We start from the raw sequence: 22906 nt of genomic DNA, 5'->3' as shown, positions 1-22906 counted from the left end.
TCAAGGACTGAGCCACCCAGGCGTCCCACTGTGATTCATCTTTCTTAAGGCCCCAGTCCCTTCGTCAATCTATAGCTTATCTTTTCTTCTGGCTGTTTTCCTCTTTCCTGAATTAAAGGCACTTGGTCCTGGGTTGTTCTGTAAGAAGGAACTGATGGTGTGCTGTACCCGTTCAGTTTACCGTCTGTTCCTTCACTCATTTATTTGTTCACAACGCACCGGGTGGCCAGAGACCTGTGCTCGGAGCCTTGGGAAATGCAGAGTGGTGCTTCTGCAAGGGTCCCTCTCCTGCCCTGCATCCTCAGCCCCTGCCTTCCGCCAGGGTAGAATTTTCAAACCCACCTGGTTTCAGTTCGGATGGAGAAAAGGATGTAAGGAGGTGTGGGTTGCAAGGAGCCCCCCCTTTTTTTGTAACTCAGCTTCAGGAAATTCTACTTGACAACATCTTCTTGCTTGATGAAGACACAGCTAGAGAGATCAGGGGAGCAGGTAACAAGCTAGAGAATGCAGAGAACTGCTCCCCTCGAGGTCACAAACTGTGCATTCCCCAAGTGTTTTTGGAGCTTAGTTGTCATCAAAAAAGGAAGACCGAAGTGGGAATTCCTGACAAGACATCGTGGTCTTGTAGATATGGAATGACACCGAGTTCCTGGGTGAGGCCAAAGAGGCTGGACTGGTTGTAGGCCGACCCATGGGGCCTGCCCCGACATTGAACTGGTACAGGCCCTTTGCTGACCTGCATTTCGGAGTGGCTCTAGGAGCCTGTTTCTCGGGAACTGTTTCCCTTGTCCCTCTCTGGCCCATCTTACAGGACCCTTTTCAAGGAGTTTGACCTGATTCCCTCTACGCAATGAGACTCCCCTAGGCCACCTGCTTTAGTCCTCTCTTGTTCTAAGTAGCTCACCTTCCCTTGGGCCAATATTAGCCATTAAGCACCATTTATTTTTGTGTCTGCCACTGTGCGAGGTGCTAGGGATATAATGGCGAGTGAGAGAGCTCCTTGGCCTAAAAGAAGCCTGTCTCTTCGGAGGAGAAAAGCCTGTAAACAAACTCCAACACAGTGTGAGACATACAGTGGTATTTGAATGTTAGAGGGGCACAGAAGGCTTGCTGGAGGATTTGATGCCTGGGGTGCTGTGAGGTCAGGGCTCTCCAAAGGAGTAGAACCAGAAAGATGTGAATACATATATTTGGAGAGAGAGAGAGATTTCTTTTAAGAAGTTGGCTCACACGATTATGGAGGCGTGGCAAGTCCAAAATCTGCAGGGTGGGCCAGCAGGCTGCAGGCCCAAGAGAGTCATAGTTCGAATCCAGAGGCCACCCGTCTGCTAGCAGAATTCCTTCCTGCTCAGGGGAGGTCAGTCTTTGTTCTGTGCAGGCCTTCCACTTATTGGATGAGATTCACCCGCATTCTGGAGAGGGTCTGCTTTACACAGAGCAGAGCAGATTAATGTTAATCTCATCTACAAAATACCTATGCAGAAACATCTAGAATAACATTTGACCAAATGTCTGGGTACCATGGCCCAGCCAGGCTGGCACATAATATTAACCATCACAGGTGGGTCTGAAGGACATTGAGGAGTTCGCTACAAGTCTAGGAGGGACAGGGCATTTGGGGTGATGGAACGGTGTGTGTTCTGAGAAGTCTGCAGCTCCCTGTGGTGAGAACACACAGGCTGGAAGGAGAAGGTGAGAGATGAGCCTAAAGTTGCAAGCAGGAGCCCCTGAAGATGCCTTCAGAGCCATGCCATGGAACCTATACTATGTAGGGAGCCTAGGGGACCTTAGAAAGGGGAGCTGTTGTAGACTAAAGACAGCCTCTGGGCAGCCTCCGGGGGGGACAAGGTGGAGTCCCTTTCTCCCAGCTCTTAGTGCAAACAGCTACATGACTCTCAGCTCTTGTGGGTGGCAAGGTACAGAGGGTTCGTGATCAGTTACCTCCAAAGGCTCTCCCCAGAAGCTGAAAGAGGACAAAAGCAGCAGGCTAGGTGCCCATACAGTGGCTTGCAGGCCCCTTGGGTAGTCCCGGTCACTGACTACTGGTGGGTGGGCCACAGTCTGCCCAGGCAAGCTAGATAGGCTGTCCCAGCTCTTCGTAGAACTGGGTGGGTTTTGCTGCCTCGGTGTCAGGACCATCGAGGGCACACTGCACGGGGGTGGACATTGTGGGGTTCTAAGATGATGGCCCTCAGCTGGAAGGACCCATCTTCCCTCCTGATGTGTCACTAGCCTAGAAAGGGCATTGGCCTCTCTGCCAATGAACCACGACACGTGATTTCCTAACCACCAGCACGTAGGTGTCCAGCTCCACGTCTCTTCTAGAATTGCCAGAAGGTAAAGCCGTTTTTGGAAGGCTGACATCATAATATTGGGAAACAAGATAGAATGCGGGCCAAAATATCGATAGGTCTCAGGAAGATAGGAAACCCGTGAGATGGCATAGACAGAGAAATCAGAGCAGGAGACCCCAAAGGCCTGAGTGATTGCTCAACCCCTCTCACCTTCTACGTGGGGAAGAAGGTGGCCAGTGGCAGGCCATCCCAATCTTAGACATACTATCTAAAAAAAGCGATGGGGCCAGGGTCTGAGAGAAGCCCAGCTGAGGGAATACAGACTCCCTGCCAACCCAGTGTGGGAACAGGGAGCACGTGGGTGGCATGGGCAGTCTGCCTCCAGTGAAATCTACCACCACACCCACTTCAGGAGTCCCCTAGCTGCCTTCCTCCCCATAGTCCTTACAGGAAGACTTGCCATCATAATCCTCCACCCTCTTGCTTAGAACCCCTCCCCCCAGTAGGATGGGCTCATGATCTCACTATCATATTCAAGGACAAACCTGTCAGAAAAATAGACCAGAAACCTCACAGGAAGCCCTCTCCGGTTCATTGTTGCATCAATATCCTTTTCCTTGTCTTTGTAGTGATAAATATTTGCTCAGGGCACATGGCCACCCAGCTACGGACTGCATTTCCAAGGCCTTCTGGCAGTGAGGGGGGGCCATGTGGCTACTGCGACCTGAAATAATGTGTCCAGTTCCCAGTCTTGCGATCCCTTTTCCCTTTCCTGCTGACCACAATGTAGACACGATGGTGGAAGTTGGAAGCCAAATGCTGTGGATGACAGAGGAGCAAGCGCAAAGAGACTCACACTGTGAAGCCACCATATCAGCCCATGGCCACTTACACTCAGGCGTACACAAGACAGAAATAAACCCCTGTCTTATCCAAGCCACTCTTACAGACGGGTCCTCGTTGCAGGAGCCAGAACTTGTATCCTAGCACGTATACCAAATTCACAATGTAGTCCTGCATTCACAGATACGTATAGACAGCCAGGATGACCAAACATGAGGGGGAAAAAAAATAGCAGAAGGAGATGGCCTAAAATGGAAAAAAGAAAAAAAGAAGAGCTCATTCCAGATGAAGCAGATTGTTCAAAAATAAGAGACCCCTAAAATAAATAATCGTTAGTATCCCTGGCCATAATTGAGATTATTTCATGCAACAGTAAGGAACCAGTTGCTCTGAAATGGAATAATCAGAGAAATAGGAAATAATAGGGAAAAATAGGAAATACTCAGAGGAAAGGAAACAATTATTGAAAATTAACACTACAACTCCTGAAAAAAATTCGGTGGGTGGAATGAATGACACAATTGATACGAATGAAGGCCAAGTTGATCATCTAGAAGTTAAAACTAATATCCCAGAATGTAGAGCAAAACATCCAGGAGAAAAAAAAATTTATATCCATAGAGACCAGATTTGGAGGTTCCGTATCCATCAAATAGGAGATCTAGAAGCAGAAACTACATACAATGGCAGAGGGAGGGGGGGGATAGAAATAGTCAGCAATATAACAAAAGAAATTTCCCAAGTGGAAGAAACACCTAGAGATTGAATTCAAGATAGGAATTAATGAAAAGGAACATTTAGACCTATCTTGTTGAAATGTCGGAATATCAACAATGAAAAACAAAAAGCTTCCAGAGAGAATAAGATCTTACATCAGCATTTCTCTTCAGTAAAACAAGATGCCCAAGGAGAGTGGAGCAGTGCCTTTAAAACTGTAGAGGACATTGATTTTGAACTACAAATTCTATCCTCTCAAACTTTGACATCAAAATATTTTTTTATGTGTAAGAGTTCAGAAAGCTCATTACTCAGTCATCTGTATTTTTCTGGGGAGAAACATGAAAATGAAAACCTCCTGGAGTTATTTCAATCAAAAAGGGAATCCAAAAAGGTGATGACGTGCAATTCAAGAAGTGAAGGAAGCCGTAAATACTTTAGAGGAAGATGGGTTGGTTCTTGACTTATGGTAGACTTTTCTTGTCACGAAGTTTCAATCATATGGAATTACATTTCTTTTTCTTGAGTCCATTCATACTAAGTGGTTCCCCAGGGAGTGGTGTCTTCACAATCATATTGTTGATTAGCTTCAATTCTTAAAATTCACCCAAGTCTATAGACTAGGCTTAATTATAGAAGAAGCGTGCTGGGGCGCCTGGGTGGCGCAGTCGGTTAAGCGTCCGACTTCAGCCAGGTCACGATCTCGCGGTCCGTGAGTTCGAGCCCCGCGTCGGGCTCTGGGCTGACGGCTCGGAGCCTGGAGCCTGTTTCCGATTCTGTGTCTCCCTCTCTCTCTGCCCCTCCCCTGTTCATGCTCTGTGTCTCTCTGTCCCCAAAATAAATAAACGTTGAAAAAAAAAATTAAAAAAAAAAAAAAAGAAGAAGCGTGCTATGAAAGATGGCAATGGAAGAGTAATAATATATAACTAACAAAAATTTGAAAGTAGGCAGAGGAAAGGAGGTGGAAAGAAGAGAGTGCGGACACGTTTCTTCATTGTTCACGACAGATAGTGGAGAGATATTATCTAAAGCTGACAGACAAGGAAACTGCCCTTTAAGGAGATTATTGGAAGATGTTAAAGGCAACTGCGAAGAAAACAACCAAGATGTGACTGTCAAATATGGTGGGATGGTTGGAAGGAAGTTGGGGAGAAGTAACAAAAAGTGACAAAAAGTTACTCAGCTTTCATAGCAGGGAGTCAGTACCATAACTGAGTGAGGATGGTTTCAAATTCTGGGGCCTGGAAGATACTAGACTTTGGGGAGATTAATAATTTTAGAAGAAATGGGACTCCACGGCCAAACAAGTACTGCGTCGCATCAGTACCTGCTGCCACACAGCACACCTATTTTGTGACTCCAGGCATCAGATGTGTCACGACTGTGGGAAGGCTCATTCGTTCGTTCAACAAATGTTTATGGAGAGCTCACTGAAACAAACAGATCAGAAGCCTTATTTGATTCGTGTCCTCAGTGGCTTCCCCCACCCCTGTGCTCTGAAGACCTGACCTTCTAGCAGTGCTGGACTGCCTGCCTCCTCACACGCTCGAGGTTCACCCCAGCACCATCCTGCCTTTGCCACACTAACCCACACTTTGACTTTTCTGCGTGGCGAAATCCCTTCGTCCTTCAGAGCCCAGTGTACCTTCCCTAAAGCCTACCCTCAGGAACTCCCTCTCCACCCCCAACCTGTACTCAATCTATTAACATCATGGCGTCTACCCCACCTTGTTACCTGGTTTTATTTGTGTCTCTCTCCTTATAGGCTTTGTATCTTTAGGTGCAAAGTCCATGCCTTTTTTTTTTTTTATTGAGTCATAACATATGTACAATTACATACACATATCTGAAGTATACAATGCCAAGAGTTCTTACATATATACACTTATGAAATATATACATAACCAGATCGATATATGGAACATTTCTATCACCCCAGAAATCTCCTGCATTTCCCTTCCTAGTCAGTATCCACCTGCCCCACCAGAGCTAAACTAACCACTATTCTGATTTCTAATACCATAAAATTAGTCTTGCCTATTCTTACACTTCAATTAAGTGGAATTATACAGTATATAGTCTATTGTGTCTGAATTCCTTATTATTATATCTGTGAGATCCATCTATACTTTTTCTGTAGCAGAACTTCGTTCTTTTTTATTGCTATGTAATAATTCTTGTATGAATATGCTGCAATCTATTCATCCATTCTATTCGTTGTTGGCATTTAGGTTTCTTCTAGTTTTTGGCTATTATGGATAAAGCTACTATGAACAGTCTCGTTTGTGTTTTATGATGGATAGATACATGCACTTATGCGGGATATCTTCTTCGGAGTGGAATTTTGGGGTCATGGGGCGGGCGTGTGTTTGGCATGGAGATTTTGCCTATCAGTTGTCCAGGCGGAAACTACTTACCTTCCCACCAACGGTGGGACAAGAAGAGTTCAGTTGCTCCACATCCTTGCCAACATTTGGTACCCTTTTGTCTGTTTAGTGTTAGTCATTCTGGTGAGCGGGGGGGGGGGGGGGGGGGGGGGTAGATTTAATTTATATCTCCCTAATGAGTAATGGTGCTGACACCTTTTCATATGCTTATTGACCATTTAGATAACCTGTTTTTTTAAATGCCTGTTCAAACCTTTTGCCATTTTTTAAAGTTGTGGTAAAATACATATAACATAAAATTTACCTTCTTAACTGTTTTTGAAGTTCAGTAGTGTTAAGGATTTTCACATTGTTGTGCAATGTGAATGAATCTCCAGAATTCTTTTCATCTTGCAAAACTGAAGCTCTATACTCATTAAGCAACAATTTTTCAACCCCTCCCCAGCCCCTGTCAGCCACCATTCTTTCTGTCTTTAAGAATCTGACTATTCTAGTATCTCATATAAGTGGAATCATACAGTATTTGTTGTTTTTGTTTGTTTGTTTTTGTGACTGACTTCTTTCTCTTTTTGTGTGACTGGCTTATTTCACTTAGTATAATATCCTCAAAGTTCATCTACGTGGTAGAATGTGTGAGAATTTCCTTCCATTTTAAGGTGGACAGGATAATATTCCATTGATGTATATACCACATTTTGTGTATCCATTCATCCCTAGTGAACACTTGGGTTACTTCCAACTTTCGGCTGTTGTGAATAATGCTACTATGAACATGAGTGGACAGATACTTCTTTGAGACTCTGATTTCAGTGTTTTGGAGTTTATACCCAGAAGTGGAATTGCCAGATCATATGGTAATCCTATTTTTAATTTTTTTGAGGAAGTGCCGTACGGTTTTATAAAAGCTATCCCATTATACGTTCCCATCAACAGTACACAATGGTTCCAATTTCTCCACATCTTCGCCAACACTTGTTATTTTCTGTTTTTTGTTTTTGTAGGGTAGTTTTCCCAATGTGTGTGATGTGATATCTCATGGTTTTGATTTGCATTTCCCTAATGATTAGTGATATTGAACATCTTTTCCTGTTTGTTGACCATTTGTGTATCTCCTTTGGAGAAATGTCTATTCAAGTCCTTTGTTCATTTTTTAATCTGGTTTTTTGGTTTTTGTTCTTGAGATGTAGGATTTCTTTATGTATTCTCGATACTAACCCCTTCTCATATATATGATTTGCCAATATTTTCTCCCATTCTATAGGTTGCCTTTTCACTCTGTTGATTATGTCCTGTCCTGCGCAAAAGTTTTAAATTTTGATTAAATCCAGCTTATTTTTACTTTGATTGCCTGTTCTCTTAGTGTCATATCCAAGAAATCATTGCTAAATCCAATATCATGAAGTATTCCCCCTATGTTTCCTCCTAAGAGTTTTATAGTTTTAGCTCTTATGTTTAGGTCTTTGATACATTTTGAGTTAATTTGGGCCATTTTTAATTGGGTTGTCTGCCTTTTTAAACTCATTTTTAGGACTTCCTATATTCTAGATGAGTCCTTTGTTGAATAAGTATCACAAATATCTTCTCCCAGTCTGTGGTTTGTATTTTTACTCTATTACGTTCTGATGAACAGAAGTTGGGTGTTTGGCTCTGAGGATTTTGCCAATGTTCAGAAAGTTTTCTGCAGAAGTTTTTCATTTTAATGAGGCCCAATTTACCAATCCTTTCCTTTATGATGATGAGATTATGCATTTTGTAAACTGTGTAAGAAATCTTTGCTGGCCCCAAGTTCATGATAATATATTCTTGTGTATTCTGCTTTTTTTTTTTTTTTAATTTTTTGTTTTTAAAGTTTATTTATTTTTGAGACAGAGAGAGACAAAGCATGAACGGGGGAGGGGCAGAGAGAGAGGGAGACACAGAATCAGAAGCAGGCTCCAGGCTCTGAGCCATCAGCCCAGAGCCCAACGCAGGGCTAGAACTCACGACCGCGAGATCGTCACCTGAGCTGAAGTCGGACGCTTAACCGACTGAGCCACCCAGGCGCCCCTCTTGTGTATTCTTCTATTAGCTTTATCACTTAATCTTTTGTATCAAGGCTGATCATCTTTTCATGTTAACTTATGTGTATGGTAGGGGTAGGGCCCAAGGTTCATTTTTTTTTTTCCTGCATAGATATTCAGTTGTTTCAGCACCATGTATTGAAAAGACTATTATTTCCCCCACCAAATATAATAGCACCTTAGTTACAAATCAGGTAATTATATATGAGGGGGTCTGTTTCATTACCTTGTTGTTTCCATTGATGATTTTTTTTTTTTTTTTTTTGGTCTCTCCTTGTGTTGGTACCATACTGTGTTGATTACTGTAACTTTAGAGTAAAGTCTATAATTTATGTCTGTTTTCATATTGCTGGTCTGGCATTGAGAAGGCCCATTTAATGCTTGCAGACTGAGTGAATAAATGAACAAACGAGTTGTAAGATGATCATTGTAACTCCCATATCACTGCTAGTACAGTTACATTCATCCTGCCATGTGGGCAAGAATGATATGGACCACAGGTAGTCCCTACTTTTGTCATTGTCCAATTTTAGAATGCACCATATATGCTGCCCAGTCTCCCTGGTCATTTTTCTTTATATAGTTTATTCTATAATGTGTGTGTGTGTGTGTGTGTGTGTGTGTGTGTGTGTGTATGTGTGTGTGTGTTATAGTGTAGTCTATCAATTGCCCTTCATAGTAGACCAAAGAACCTTAACAACCCAGGAGGCTTGTAGACAAGAGTTCCTTTTATACCATGGTCATTTGTGTAGAAACAAAAAAACCATCCAAGGGACAGCTAGAGACCTGCTGTAAACTAATGAGAGAGCAGGCCACGGCCAAATGTGGAGTGCAGGTGTTTCCTAGGCAGTGTTGATGACAGACTGGCAGAACGCAATGGCCAGAAGACAAGTCTGCCCTACCCGGCCCAGCTCTCGATTCAGGCTCGTTCTTCCCTAAGCCCTTTGACCCGCAAGTACTGCCTGGACCACTTAGATAAGCAGGTCGAGTTAAGTTCAGAGGCTCACCAGCTCTCACCGGCATCCAGAAACCTCTTTTAATCTTTACCAAACAAGGTGGATATACATAAATGCTGAGTTAGGTAAGTGGATAGATAACAAGATTTATAACAATAGAGAACTTAGAAGATTAATGAACTACAAGCATCTGGGGGTTCACCAGACCCTTACGGAGGCCAGACTACAGCCCCTGACTGTGGTTCATTTCCAATGTCAATGGGTGCAAGACTTAAACATTGTAGATACTTTTCTAGATAAAAGGGGGAAACAAAGCTCTTAACAAGGCCAGCCCACATGATGGCAAGGAAGGCTGCTAAGAATAGCATTTACTTACCCATGTGTTAGGACTATGACTGGAATCCAAGTTCTGTCTTCCAGGACTCTGCTGCCTTAAAGGGTGTCTACTGCAGAGATCACCCAATGGCCCAGGTTCAGGTTCTGGCTGTGCCATTACCAGCTTCGTGATTCTGTGCCCGTGTCCTCATCTGTAACATGAGAATGGCAATGGTCCCTGCCTGATACAGCTATTGTGTGGAACAAGCGGAAAGCCCCAACACATGATATGAGTTCAGCTGTCAGCCTAGACACAGGACACTGGTTAGGACTCATGCCTGAGTTGTCACAACCACACATACTCAGGACTAAGTCTGGCCTTCCCCGGGTCTAATGGAGCAGAGTTCTGTCTGCATTATTTCTTGGTCTTGACTGTAAAACATGTTCCTGCTTTCCTCAGGGATGTTGCTGGAGACCTTGTCTGCCCTTTGATGTCAGTTCCACCTTGGTCCCTGGGTGCTCTAACAGGAATACAAGCAGCAGCCTGGTGTAACTCACCCGGGAATGCCTAGGTTTCTCTTTCTTATGAATAGACTTTGCTCTTTGACCAGTGAGCAGAAATTCCAAGCCCTGTCTGGGTTTTGGGGTTAGGAAGGAGGAGAGAGAAAAGTAGGCTTGCAGAAACCACAGTCATCCAAGGGAAATGATTTGGGAGCCTCCCAGACAGTGAATAATGTACTACTCACTGGAGGGAAAGCATTTATCAAGAAACGCCAGCCCTGAAGTGAACAGAGTCATGCAGAGTGGTTTACACATGGGGAAGAGAATTTGGTGCAAATGGAGGTGGCTGTAGTTAACCAGGAAGACTTCCTGGATGGGCTCTGGGAAGGAAGATGAAGTCCATCTGGGCCCTTGTGATCAAGGTCAGCACTCTTGGGGGGTGTTGCTGGGTGGCAGTCTGCTCTCAGGGTTCAAAGCCTGCCTCTGCCCTTTCTTGTGTTATCTGAAGCAATGAATGTCAGTTCGTGGAGCCTTGCTTGGTCCTCTCATCTGCAAAAACGGGGACCTGAGTGAGGATCAATATGTCAATCTTTAGTATAGCCTGGGGACATGGTAGATGCTCACTTAAGTATTTTGAAAATATTTTCAATATTTTACTCAGTGCTGGGGCCAGTGCCAGGCACTAGAAATAGGAAGACGAATAATGCCTAGTCTCTGTCCAGGCTGGGAGAGACAGGTTTGCTGGGAAGATGCTGATGAACTGGTTAAGCCACAGGCCTGACATCCCGGGCTTCTTAAGGAAGCCCCCCCTAGCTGACAAATTAGGTTAGTGGAAAACTTCATCCCAACATAGGCAGTCCGTCCGACCCTGGTAGAACCTATTTTCCATGAGTGAATCCAGGCCAGAGCGTGCATGTGTGTGTGGTTGCTCTGAAAACCTGATCCAGCCAAGAATTTGCCTCTGGCCACCCAATGGGGTGGACTGTGCCCTCCACCTGCTTTCCAAGGGCCAAGGGCCAGTACTAACCCCAGCTCACTCACAAGATGTGTGGCACAACCGAGCCTTCACAGTTTGGGCCTTTTTGTTGTTGTTATTCTAGGACGTAGGAGGGAATGTGTGGAAGCTCCTGCCTGTGCCCTGAACTCACCCCAGCACAGTGTGGGGTCCTTGCCCAGACACTCTGGATTCAGGAGCCCCAAAGCCCTGGCTGGGGCAGAGGCCACAAACTCAACATTCCCTGTGGCAACGTTCCAGCCTCCCGTGCTCTGCATATGTTGTACCTCCCTCCTAGACTAGAATCCCTTCCTTCCAAATCTAGCCATCAATATTTTCCCCATCTTTCAAGGCCCAGCTCAAACACAACTTCTTCTGGGAAGCATTCCCTAACTCCTCTGTGGGATTAGCATTCAGATTCCTTTCCCTGTTCCCTGGACGACAGCAGTGTGTAAACGCAGAGAGGTCAAGAGCATGCCAGTTAGAGGTGATGCACAGTGAAAACTGCAGGGCGGAGAGAGAAGGCTTGGGAAGGTGGGGTGGGGCCTGTTGGAGCTGACATGCCCGTGGCTGAAATCTCCCTACAGTGGGGAGCTATTGAGAGTTCTTGACAGAGGGAAAGGCTGGGTGAGGTTGGCAACTGAAGAGATTTCTCTTCCCACAGTGAATGGTGGGGTGTTGTGGGGAAGGTTGGGAGCCTAGAGGCAAGGTGATTAGTTTTAAGAGGCACTTAGAGGAGTTTTTCTGTAGAAAAGAACAGTGTATGTCAGATTTACATGGAGAGATTTGTAAAAATGTGGATTCTGGGGCCCTTTTCCCAGAGCTTCTGTTTTGGTGGATCTGGAATGGGGTTAGAACCTGTGCTTTTAGAAAATGTCCCAGGGCATTTCAGAGGGGTGAGGTGGATTCTGAATATTGATGTCTTGACATCAATAATGATGTTAGGACAACTGGATACCTGTATTGGAAAAAAATTAAGCTTGACCCTCCTTCGTTCCTTATACAAAAATAAATGCCAAATGGAACCAAGATCCAATGGAAAGGAAGTAAGCAGAAGAGGGAAGGATGGAGGGAGTGAGGAATGGAGGAACAGAAGAGTGGAGGGGCAGAGGGAGGAAAGAAAAAAATTAAACCATAGAGGAACCAGAAGAAATCAGGTGACATTCTAGAAAATAATCTTGGACGTGAAATCTAAAAGTCCAAAAGGGAAAGATTGACCCTGCATTTGACCATGTAGAAACCAAACTTTTCTTTTTTTTTTTTATTTAAAAAAAAAATTTTTTTTTAACGTTTATTTATTTTTGAGACAGAGAGAGACAGAGCATGAACGGGGGAGGGCCAGAGAGAGGGAGACACAGAATCTGAAACAGGCTCCAGGCTCTGAGCTGTCAGCACAGAGCCCGACGCGGGGCTCGAACTCATGGACCGCGAGATCATGACCTGAGCCGAGGTCGGCTGCTTAACCGACTGAGCCACCCAGGCACCCCAGAAACCAAACTTTTCTGTTGAGAAAAGTTAAAGACTACCGCTAGATAGAAATATTTGCAGTTAGTATAAAAAGGATGAAAATGCCCAGTATCTAAAGAGTTTACATAAACCAATAAGAAAAATATAATTTTTAGAAACATACACAAAGGATATGAAAGATAATCCCGTGAATGAAATAATGGGTTAATAAGTTTATGCAGAACCCTAAGCTTCACTAGACATCAAGAAACACAGATGTAAGAAAAATAAGATATCATTGTGGTCGGCAGAATAATGACCCCCAAAGATGTCACACATCTTAATCCCTGAACCTGTAAGTATGTTACCTTTTGTGGCCAAATGAGTTTTGCATGTGTGATTAAATTAAGAGTCTGCAGGTAGGACATGAGCCTGGATTATCCAGGTGGGCCCAATGTCATTACAAGAGTCCTTACAAGGGAAAAAGAGAGGCAGGGTAGTCAGCATTCATGATTCAGTGTGAGAAGGATATGGCCGGATATCCTTTGCTGGATGGGTTTGAGGACAGAAGGGACCCTGTGCCAAGGGATGCAGGCAGGCTCTAGAAGTGGGAGAAGGTAATAAAAGCGATTCTTCCCTGCAGGCCCTGGCGAGAAGAAGGTTGGGAATGTAGCCCTACCTTGATTTTAGCCTAGTGAAAACCCATGTCAGACTTCTGACCTCTAGAACCATAAGATGGTAAGTTGGATTGTTTTAAGGCACTGTTTGTGATAGTTTGTGACAACAGTAGGAGGAAGCTAACACAACTATTTTGCCTCTCATGTTAGGAAATGTTAAAGAGTTTGGTTATATTCTAGGTAGGAAGGAGTTTGGAGAAACAGTCCTCACACGCAACTGGCAGGTGTGTAAATTTGTGCCTTGGGGAGAGCTATTTGTCAGGACCCAGCAAAAGCTTCAGGGTAAATTCCTCTTGGCCAAGTATTTCCCCTTCTAGGAATATAGCATGTGGTTACACTTACACGAGTCTGCAGAGGATATTCTAATGCTTTGTGGGTCTCCAGCCCCAGCACCCTGCTCTCTTCCCTGTTGAGCTGACAGCTAGACTTATGGAAGCTTCCAGAAGTGGAGGCTGAGTTGTCTGATATGCTAACTTGCTGGCTCTTGAAGCTCAGTTTCTCCTTGTGGTTCGAAGCTGGTTTCTAAGCCAGAGCTCTCTGAGGGCTGTGGCCTAAGTGGCAGACAACACGGACCCCATGGCCATTCTGCCACCATCATCAGGTGATGCCTTTCCTCCCTCTGGCCCCAGTTAGCCAGGCTCCTGGACCCTGTCAGCAAAACCCTCTGCCTCTGACCTTATGTCATGACTTTGATAAGTACCAATTCTCTGGAGAAGCAGCTTTTTTCTCTGTTACTTCAAGTTTATATTAAAATTTTACACGTACCCTCAGCATAGAAGGGATAAAAGAACCATTTTCTTGGTGTCACTTGGTCACAGTGATTAGAACTTGTCCTTCTAGGGGTGCCTGGTGGCTCAGCCAGCTGAGCATCTGCCTTTGGCTCAGATCATGATCTCGTAGTTTATGAGTTTGAGCCCTGCGTCGGGCTCACTGCTGTCAGCCTGTCAGCACAGAGCCTGCTTCAGATTCTCTGTCCTCCTCTCTCTCTGCCCCTCCCCAACTTGTGCTCTCTCTCTCTCTCTCTCTCAAAAAATAAATGAAACACTAAAAAAATAAAAGACATTGACCTTCTAAAGGAGTTAAAATGTTAAGAAAGTGTTCATGCCAGTCTGAATTGCAGTCCATTCCAAGACTGAAGCCTTCTTAGTTCTCGAAGGTTTGCCCCATGTCTATACCCGCGGTTCCAGCTGCCCCCTCCCACTGCCCCTTGTATTAAGCAACTCAGACCTGTCATGAAGTACAATCAAGGCAGCACAGAGCACTGGCCCAGGAGCCCGAGGGCAAGTGTGGCTCTGCACTGGTCATCGTCCCCCGTGGCTCAGGTACCCTGCTGAAGAGGGAAAGGATGGGCCTTCCGGCTCACAGGCCTTACTGACTCCATGGTGTGGACATGCCCTGGTCGCTCCTCCCTCAGAGAGTGTGGGCAGAAGGGCCCTCTCTATAAAAGCACCAGGCCCAGCTCACAGGTAGAGGCTGGCTGCTGACCCTGGGTAGTGCCAGCCCAGTGAGTCACCTGATGACACAACAGTCACCTAACTGTCTTCCTCATCCACCCACCCCTCCTACCTGGCCTGCGAGCTGCTCCAAACCTCAGCCGTTGGGACGCTTCCCCACCTACCCCTGGAGAGAAGGGAGGACCATAGGGCTCAACAATGTTAGTGTCCTCCTTGGCCAACTGACCCCCGCTCAGACTCAGTCATGCCACAGGGTTCCATCCATCCACCGGAAGAAGCAAAGCTTACCAGTAGCTAGTATTTGGGGGATGCTTTGACATCCTTGCATGAACGGGTCAATAGAAATAGTAAGTATAGTAGACCCTTTATGATCCACACACAGCACCCAAGGGTCCCCACCAGGTGCAACCAGGCCCAGGAGTTCCAGCCAGGAGAATAGTTCTCTGTCCACACTGCAAATGACCTCTCTGCCTCGTCCTAACTTAGGTTAGATAAGCGAGGCCCTGGGTAATGCCATCATGGTGGTCTTCTCAGCCTTAGCTGGGCTCCCCATTTCTCCTTTCCAGCAGCCACAGCAAGGTCAGAATGAAAGCTGGAAGACCTCCTTTTCTGTTAAGCCTCTAGACACCTGCAGATACTCTCCAGGGATATGGCCATGCCCCTTGGGGCCAAGCCATTGCTTTCATAGAACATGGAGCCATAGACTGCTGTGTCCATTGAGCCGCAGAAGGCATAGAGGGCATTTATTCATTGAGGGACGGAGCCCTGACCAGGGGTTGGGAGGCACAGGGTGTTCTGGCCCCGCTTGCCATCCCTGTGCAAGATTAAGGGAAAATCACATTATCCTTCTAGCCTCAACCTCTTCATATGTCAAGTGAGGGGATTTGACTAGACACCCAATCTCTAAGAATCCATTAGGAGGCCATAGTGGGATTTCAGCCCCCAGAGCAAAGCTGAAAAGTTTGCAGCAGACACCCTGAGACAGCGCTTGTGCCTGGTTTGAGTCACAAAGGTGACTATTGATTATAAGGGAACCATTGTTCCAGCTTGCCTGGGACAGCCCTGGTTGGTTCCCATTGCTGCTCCGTAGTTGGTAATATAGTGCCTCTTTCACTCTCAAAAATGCCCCAGTTTGGGTGATATCTTACCTGGCCACCCTACTGATGGTGATATGAGAAACGAGACTCGTCTGCCTTCCCCGCACTCAGCCTGCCCTGTGAGGATGCCTCCTCTGCCTGAGTTACAGGAGGCCTTTGACTTGCTCAAAGAATAGCCCTGGCTGCGTTGTGACCTTCTGTTGGCAAAAGTCAGTCACCTGTTTGCCGGGGGGATGTCGTTTGAAGACAGAGGTGACCTTGTGCACCATTCACTGCCCCTGTCTGAAGTGCCACATGAAAAAGCTGTTTTCAAGCAAGACTTTGCTTCCTGCAAAGAACTTAGATATTTCTTCCTCTCTGACTGTAGGGACTCTGTGACGGACCACATCTCCCTTTCCTCTTTGACTGCTAGGAAAAACTGGAGGAACCTGCCAGAATGATCCTTCTAGCTATTTCTTGATGGAGTAGTCATGGCTGTGTTAGACTGTGAGCCTCCACAGCCTGGGGTGGTGGTTTTACCTTCAGCATGAAACCCAGGCTTGGGTCAGCAAGGGAGACGCAAGCCGTGAATGGTGCCCCTCCTGGCCACCTTCAGAGCCCAGGGCCAGAGAGGGAATAACGCTAACCCGAGAAAAACCTATCCCTTGGAAAACTCATCCCGGAATAACACACCGGCACCTCCCCCTGCACCACAGGAGGACCAGCTGTAGGACAAACCCACCTTTGTCTCGTGGCATCTATATCCACTAACATGTTGGACTCCATCACGGCCCTGAGGCACAGTTGAGGCAGGACTTGATATTATCCCATTTTACAGCTTGGGCAGCTGAGGCTTCGCAAGCTGACCCTGCCTCAGAGGCCTCCCATCCCCAACTGCCCTGCAGTTCCCGGAACACCACAGGTGACATTCAAGTCACCCAACACCACCGTGAATGCGGGTGAGGGAGGTTCGGACCATTGCTTGGGTGCTTAGAGTCAGGGGCTGTGACTTCTGGTCGAACCTCCCTGGTTAACCTTGTAGGGATATCAGCACATCTCACAGACTCCTGCTGCACGGGCCGTGGATAAGTTGCAGTAACTGTCTCTTCTCTTGTGTGTGTATTTCTGTGTGTGTGCTTTTGTCAAACAGAAGAGCGTGAATTCCCCTCTGCGGCCACTGATCTCCAACACGGGACCAGAGGGGAGCAGGGGCCGGCCGGAGCTGCCCGAGGCGCCCAGCGTGGCTTGTCTAGTGTGGGGACCAGGGATGATCGGGCCGTGCACACAGATGTCTCCAGCCTCCAACCGTTCGCATAGCACACAGGGGACTCGTGGGTGGCCATTTGCCACTGCCAACTGAAACACTAGGATGGCAACGTTGACATCCTTCATGACGTTTCCAGGACAGACATTCAGGCAGAAAGTGCTGGCGCATTTTCTGTCTTCGAAGTAGAGGGCCATGCCTCACCAGTGTGAATAGTTTGGGCCCCGATGACCTCCTCCGAGTCCGCTCGCAGCCAGTGACACTCGCAAAAAAAATAAAATAAACAAAAAACAAAACTCCCAAAGCCCATCTTGGGTTTGGCTTCCGGCAGCTCTTGACCAATGTGGCCAAAGCCAGACGCCTCCTTGGGACACTTGGATTATTCATAAATGCAGCCTGCCCCGACCCTCCCTGAATAGCATCTGAAGTCTCTGTGGAGGTCATGGATCCTGAACAAAGTGTCAAGGGCACCAAGAAGGCTGAGGGAAGTCCCCGGAAGCGGCTGACCAAAGGAGAGGCCGTGCAGGCCAGTGTTTCGTCCAGTGCCCCGTACCCAGGCAGCGGCACGACTGCCACCCCAGAGGGCCCCCTCCAAGAGCTCCTCGCCCCGCAGCCCTTCCCGGGCCCCTCGTCGGTTCTTAGGGAAGGCTCTCAGGAGAAAACAGGCCCTAAGAGGTCCTCCATTGAAACCTCCGTCCCCATCTCGAAGCTTCCGCAGCACCCTCTGACACCAGCATTCATGTCGCCCGGCAAACCGGAGCATCTCCTGGAGGGGTCCGCGTGGCAGCTGGTCGACCCCATGAGACCTGGACCCTCAAGCTCCTTCGTGACCCCTGGGCTCCATCCTCCAAGCCAGCTCCTGCCTTCCCACGCTTCCATCATCCCCCCCGAGGACCTGCCTGGCATCCCCAAAGTCTTTGTGCCCCGTCCCTCCCAGGTCACCTTGAAGCCCCCAGAAGAGGCGCCCAAGAAGGAGAGGAAGCCGCAGAAGCCCGGCAAGTACATATGCCAGTACTGTAGCCGGCCATGCGCCAAGCCCAGCGTGCTCCAGAAACACATCCGCTCGCACACGGGCGAGAGGCCCTACCCCTGCGGCCCCTGCGGCTTCTCCTTCAAGACCAAGAGTAACCTGTACAAGCACAGGAAGTCCCACGCCCACCGCATCAAAGCCGGCCTGGCCTCCGGGGTGGGCGGCGAGATGTACCCCCCGGGGCTGGAGATGGAGAGGATCCCGGGGGAGGAGTTCGAGGAGCCCACCGAGGGGGAAAGCACAGACTCAGAAGAGGAAACAGGCACCACGTCTGCCCACCCCACAGAGCTCTCCCCCAGGCCCAAGCACCCCCTCCTGTCCAGCGGCTTGTACAGCTCTGGGAGCCAGGGCTCCAGTCACGACCGCTGTTCCTTGTCCCAGTCCAGCTCAGCCCCGTCGCTTGAGGACCCCACCCCGTTCTCGGAACCCTCCTCCGAACACCCCCTGAGCCAGAAACCCGAAGACACCCACACGATAAAGCAGAAGCTGGCCCTCCGCTTGAGTGAGAGGAAAAAGGTGATGGACGAGCAGGCGTTTCTGAGCCCGGGCAGCAAAGGGAGCACGGAGTCTGGATATTTCTCCCGCTCTGAGAGCGCCGAGCAGCAGGTCAGCCCCCCGAACACCAACGCCAGGTCCTATGCCGAGATCATCTTCGGCAAGTGCGGGCGGATCGGGCAGCGGACCGCCATGCTGACGGCCACGTCCACGCAGCCCCTCCTGCCGCTGTCCACCGAAGACAAGCCCAGCCTGGTGCCTTTGTCTGTGCCCCGGACGCAGGTCATAGAGCACATCACCAAGCTCATCACCATCAACGAGGCCGTGGTGGACACCAGTGAGATAGACAGCGTGAAGCCGAGGAGGAGCTCGCTGTCCCGGCGCAGCAGCATGGAGTCCCCCAAATCCAGCCTCTACCGGGAGCCCCTGTCGTCCCACGGCGAGAAAACGACGAAGCCCGAACAATCACTGCTGAGCCTCCAGCACCCGCCCAGCACCACCCCCCCTGTGCCTCTGCTGAGAAGCCACTCAATGCCTTCCGCCACCTGCACCCTCAGTACCCCCCATCACACCTTCCGAGGTAGCTACTCGTTCGACGACCACGTCACCGAGTCCGAAGCCCTGAGCCGCAGCACTCAAGTGCTTACCTCCCACCCCCGGATGCTCAAGCGCCAGCCGGCCATCGAACTACCTTTGGGAGGGGAGTACAGTTCCGAGGAGGCCGGGCCCAGTAGCAAAGACACAGCCTCCAAACCCGCGGACGAGCCGGAACCCAAGGAAAGTGACCTCACCAAAAAGACCAAGAAGGGCTTGAAAACGAAAGGGGTGATCTATGAATGTAATATATGCGGTGCTCGGTACAAGAAAAGGGACAATTACGAAGCCCACAGGAAGTACTACTGCTCGGAGCTGCAGATCACAAAGCCCGTCTCTGCAGGTGCTCACGTGTCCCCAGAAGCCGAAAAGAGTCAGGCTGAGCACGAGCCCTGGTCCCAGATGATGCATTACAAGCTGGGGACCACCTTGGAGCTCACTCCGCTGAGGAAGAGGAGGAAGGAGAAGAGCCTCGGGGATGAGGAAGAGCCGCCTGCCTTTGAGTCGACTAAAAGTCAGTTTGGCAGCCCCGGGCCATCCGATGCTGCTCGGAACCTTCCCCCGGAGTCCACCAAGTCACCAGCAGAACCGAGTAAGTCAGTGCCCTCCCTGGAGGGACCTGCGGGCTTCCCGCCGAGGACTCCCAAGCCAGGGTCTGGTCTCGAGTCGGGGAAGGAGAGGAGAACAACGTCCAAAGAAATTTCCGTCATCCAGCACACCAGCTCCTTCGAGAAGTCCGACTCCCTGGAGCAGCCCAGCGGCCTGGAAGGGGAAGACAAGCCCCCGGCCCCGTTCTCCTCGCCCCCGCCCGCCCCACACGGACGCTCCGCCCACTCCCTGCAGCCCAGGCTGGTCCGCCAGCCCAACATCCAGGTCCCCGAGATCCTGGTGACGGAGGAGCCCGACCGGCCAGACACGGAGCCTGAGCCACCTCCCAAGGAGCCCGAGAAGACAGAGGGATTCCAGTGGCCCCAGCGCAGCCAGACGCTTGCCCAGCTCCCGGCAGAGAAGCTGCCCCCTAAGAAGAAGAGGCTGCGCCTGGCAGAGATGGCCCAGTCATCGGGGGAGTCCAGCTTCGAGTCCTCCGCGCCCCTGTCTCGCAGCCCCAGCCAGGAGAGCGGTGTCTCTCTGAGCGGGTCCAGCCGCTCCGCCTCCTTCGAGAGGGATGACCACGGGAAAGCCGAGGCCCCCGGGCTCTCGTCCGACACGCGCCCCAAACCCTTGGGCACCCACATGCTGACCGTCCCCAGCCACCACCCGCACGCCCGAGAGATGCGGAGGTCAGCCTCAGAGCAGAGCCCCAACATTTCCCACTCCACCCACATGACTGAGACACGCAGCAAATCATTCGACTACGGCAGCTTGTCCCTGACAGGCTCTTCGGCGCCGGCCCCAGCGGTTCCCGCTGCCCCGGCGGCCCCCACAGCCCCGCCAGAGAGAAGGAAATGCTTTTTGGTGAGACAGGCCTCTCTGAGCAGGCCTCCAGAAACTGAGCCAGAGGCCGCCCCCAAGGGACGACAGGAGAGCGAGGAACCAAAGCCCTCATGCAGTAAGCCTTCCGCCAAAAGCTCACTGCCCCAGATATCCTCGGCGGCCACCTCGCACAGCGGGCACCCGGGAGGCAAGAGCCAGGGGCAGGACAGACCCCAGCTGGGGTCCACTCCGCCCTACACAGAAGCTCTGCAGGCGTTCCACCACCCCGTTGCCCAGCTCCCCCTGCATGAGAAACCCTACCTGCCCCCACCCGTCTCCCTCTTCTCCTTCCAGCCCCTCTTGCAGCACGAGCCAGGACAGTCTTCAGAATTCTTCTCCACCCAGGCCATGTCCAGCCTCCTCTCCGCCCCGTACTCCATGCCGCCACTTCCTCCCTCCTTATTTCAAGCCCCGCCACTTCCCCTCCAGCCCACCGTTCTGCACCCGGGCCAGCTCCACCTCCCCCAGCTCATGCCTCACCCAGCCAGCCTCCCCTTCCGGCAGCCCCCTTCGTTTCTTCCCGTGCCGTACCCTGCCTCGTCGGCACTCTCTTCTGGATTTTTCCTGCCTCTGCAATCCCAGTTCTCGCTTCCGCTCCCCGGTGACGTGGAGAGCCATCTGCCCCAGATCAAAACCAGCCCGGCCCCGCTGGCAACGGGAACCGCCGGCCTCTCCCCCAGCACAGAGTACAGCAGCAATGTCCAGCTGTCCCCCGTGGCTCCCCCGGCCAGCTGCTCGGCACCCACATCAGCCCCCCCACTGACCCTGCCCGCCTGCCCAGACACCATGGTATCCCTGGTTGTGCCCGTCCGCATTCAGACCAACATGCCGTCCTATGGGAGTGCCATGTACACCACCCTGTCCCAGATCCTGGTCACCCAGTCCCAGAGCAGCTCAACAACCGTGACTCTTCCCAAGTTTGAGGAGCCCCCGTGCAAAGGGACAACTGTGTGTGGGACGGATGTGTACGAGGTCCGGCCTGGGTCGGCTGGGGTGAGCGAAGAGCAGAGCAGAGGTTTCCCGACTCCATACTTGAGAGTGCCTGTGACATTGCCCGAAAGAAAAGGCGCCTCCCTGTCCTCAGAGAGCGTCCTGAGCCCAGAGGGGAGTTCTTCAACGGTCGGGGGGAGCAAACGTGTCCTTTCACCAGCTGGCAGCCTTGAACTTACCATGGAAACCCAGCAGCAAAAAAGGGTGAAGGAAGAGGAGGCTTCCAAGGCAGATGAAAAACTTGAGCTGGTAAAACCATGCAGCGTGGTGCTCACCAGCACGGAGGACGGCAAGAGGCCGGAGAAATCCCACTTGGGTAGCCAGGGCCAGGCCAGGAGGGAGCTAGAAACACTGTCCAGCCTATCCTCAGATCCGTCTGACCCGAAGGAAATCAGTCCCCTTCCTCACTCCTCGTTGTCCCATGTGACGGCCCCAGGCTCAGAGGCTTTGAAGGAATACGCCCAGCCATCCGCTAAGCCTCACCGAAGAGGGCTGCCCTCACTGAGTGTGAAGAAAGAAGATTCCAAGGAACAACCTGACCTCCCTCCACTGGCACCTTCCAGCTCGCTGCCTCTGTCAGAAACGTCCCCCAGACCAGCCAAGTCGCAAGAAGGTACGGACTCAAAGAAGGTACTGCAGTTCCCCAGCCTCCACACGACCACTAATGTCAGTTGGTGCTATTTAAACTACATTAAGCCAAATCACATCCAGCATGCAGATAGGAGGTCCTCTGTTTACGCTGGTTGGTGCATAAGTTTGTACAACCCCAACCTTCCGGGGGTTTCCACTAAAGCTGCTTTGTCCCTCCTGAGGTCTAAGCAGAAGGTGAGCAAAGAAACATATACCATGGCCACAGCTCCGCATCCTGAGACAGGAAGGCTTGTGCCATCCAGCTCCCGCAAGCCCCGCATGACAGAGGTAAGTCTGCCTTGTTCTCCTTCTCCTTGCTGTATTGCTGAAGCCTGTGCTGAGCTTTTAAAGGCACACTCTCCTCAAGTTCTATTTGCATCACTAGAGCAGAACCAGTGGGCAGATTTCCTCTCTGTCAGCTGTGACTGACCACCATATGAGAAAACATATTTATTGGGTTTCTTTGTGTGTCCCTCATCGTCAGACTAGATACATTTTGATAAAGTAAGCTCTAAAGTGATCCTGCTTTCCCATTAGTAGTTTCTATTGTAAAAGCAAAGACACCATCTGAGTCAGGACAAAAAAAAAAAAAAATCTCCAAAAGACTGAATCGGAAACCTTGGCTGATGGGAAAGTCTGCAGCAATTTCAAAACTTTATGCCACTGCCCACGTTCCTTCCTTGTCCTGTCAGCCTTTTCCTGCTTTTCTT

General features: G+C 49.6%; 1 protein-coding gene across 4 annotated transcripts in view; it reads left to right on the top strand.

Moving 5' to 3' along the window:
- Positions 1-22906, top strand: part of HIVEP3 (HIVEP zinc finger 3) — a 477777-nt gene that overhangs the window by 397912 nt on the left and 56959 nt on the right. For all 4 annotated transcript variants that reach the window (XM_086716639.1, XM_086716637.1, XM_086716638.1 and 1 more), the window contains one exon: positions 16871-22484. In XM_086716639.1, coding sequence (XP_086572765.1) covers positions 17427-22484 — 5058 coding nt within the window. In that variant the 5' untranslated portion in view covers positions 16871-17426. The remainder of the gene's footprint in view (positions 1-16870; positions 22485-22906) is intronic.

The sequence above is a fragment of the Puma concolor genome, chromosome C1, assembly GCF_028749965.1.
Source record: "Puma concolor isolate L17-30 chromosome C1, mPumCon1.1.hap2, whole genome shotgun sequence".
NCBI classification, from domain to species: Eukaryota; Metazoa; Chordata; class Mammalia; order Carnivora; family Felidae; genus Puma; species Puma concolor.
Note: the sequence above shows the minus strand (reverse complement) of the source record. Positions and strands in the feature narration are given on the sequence as shown.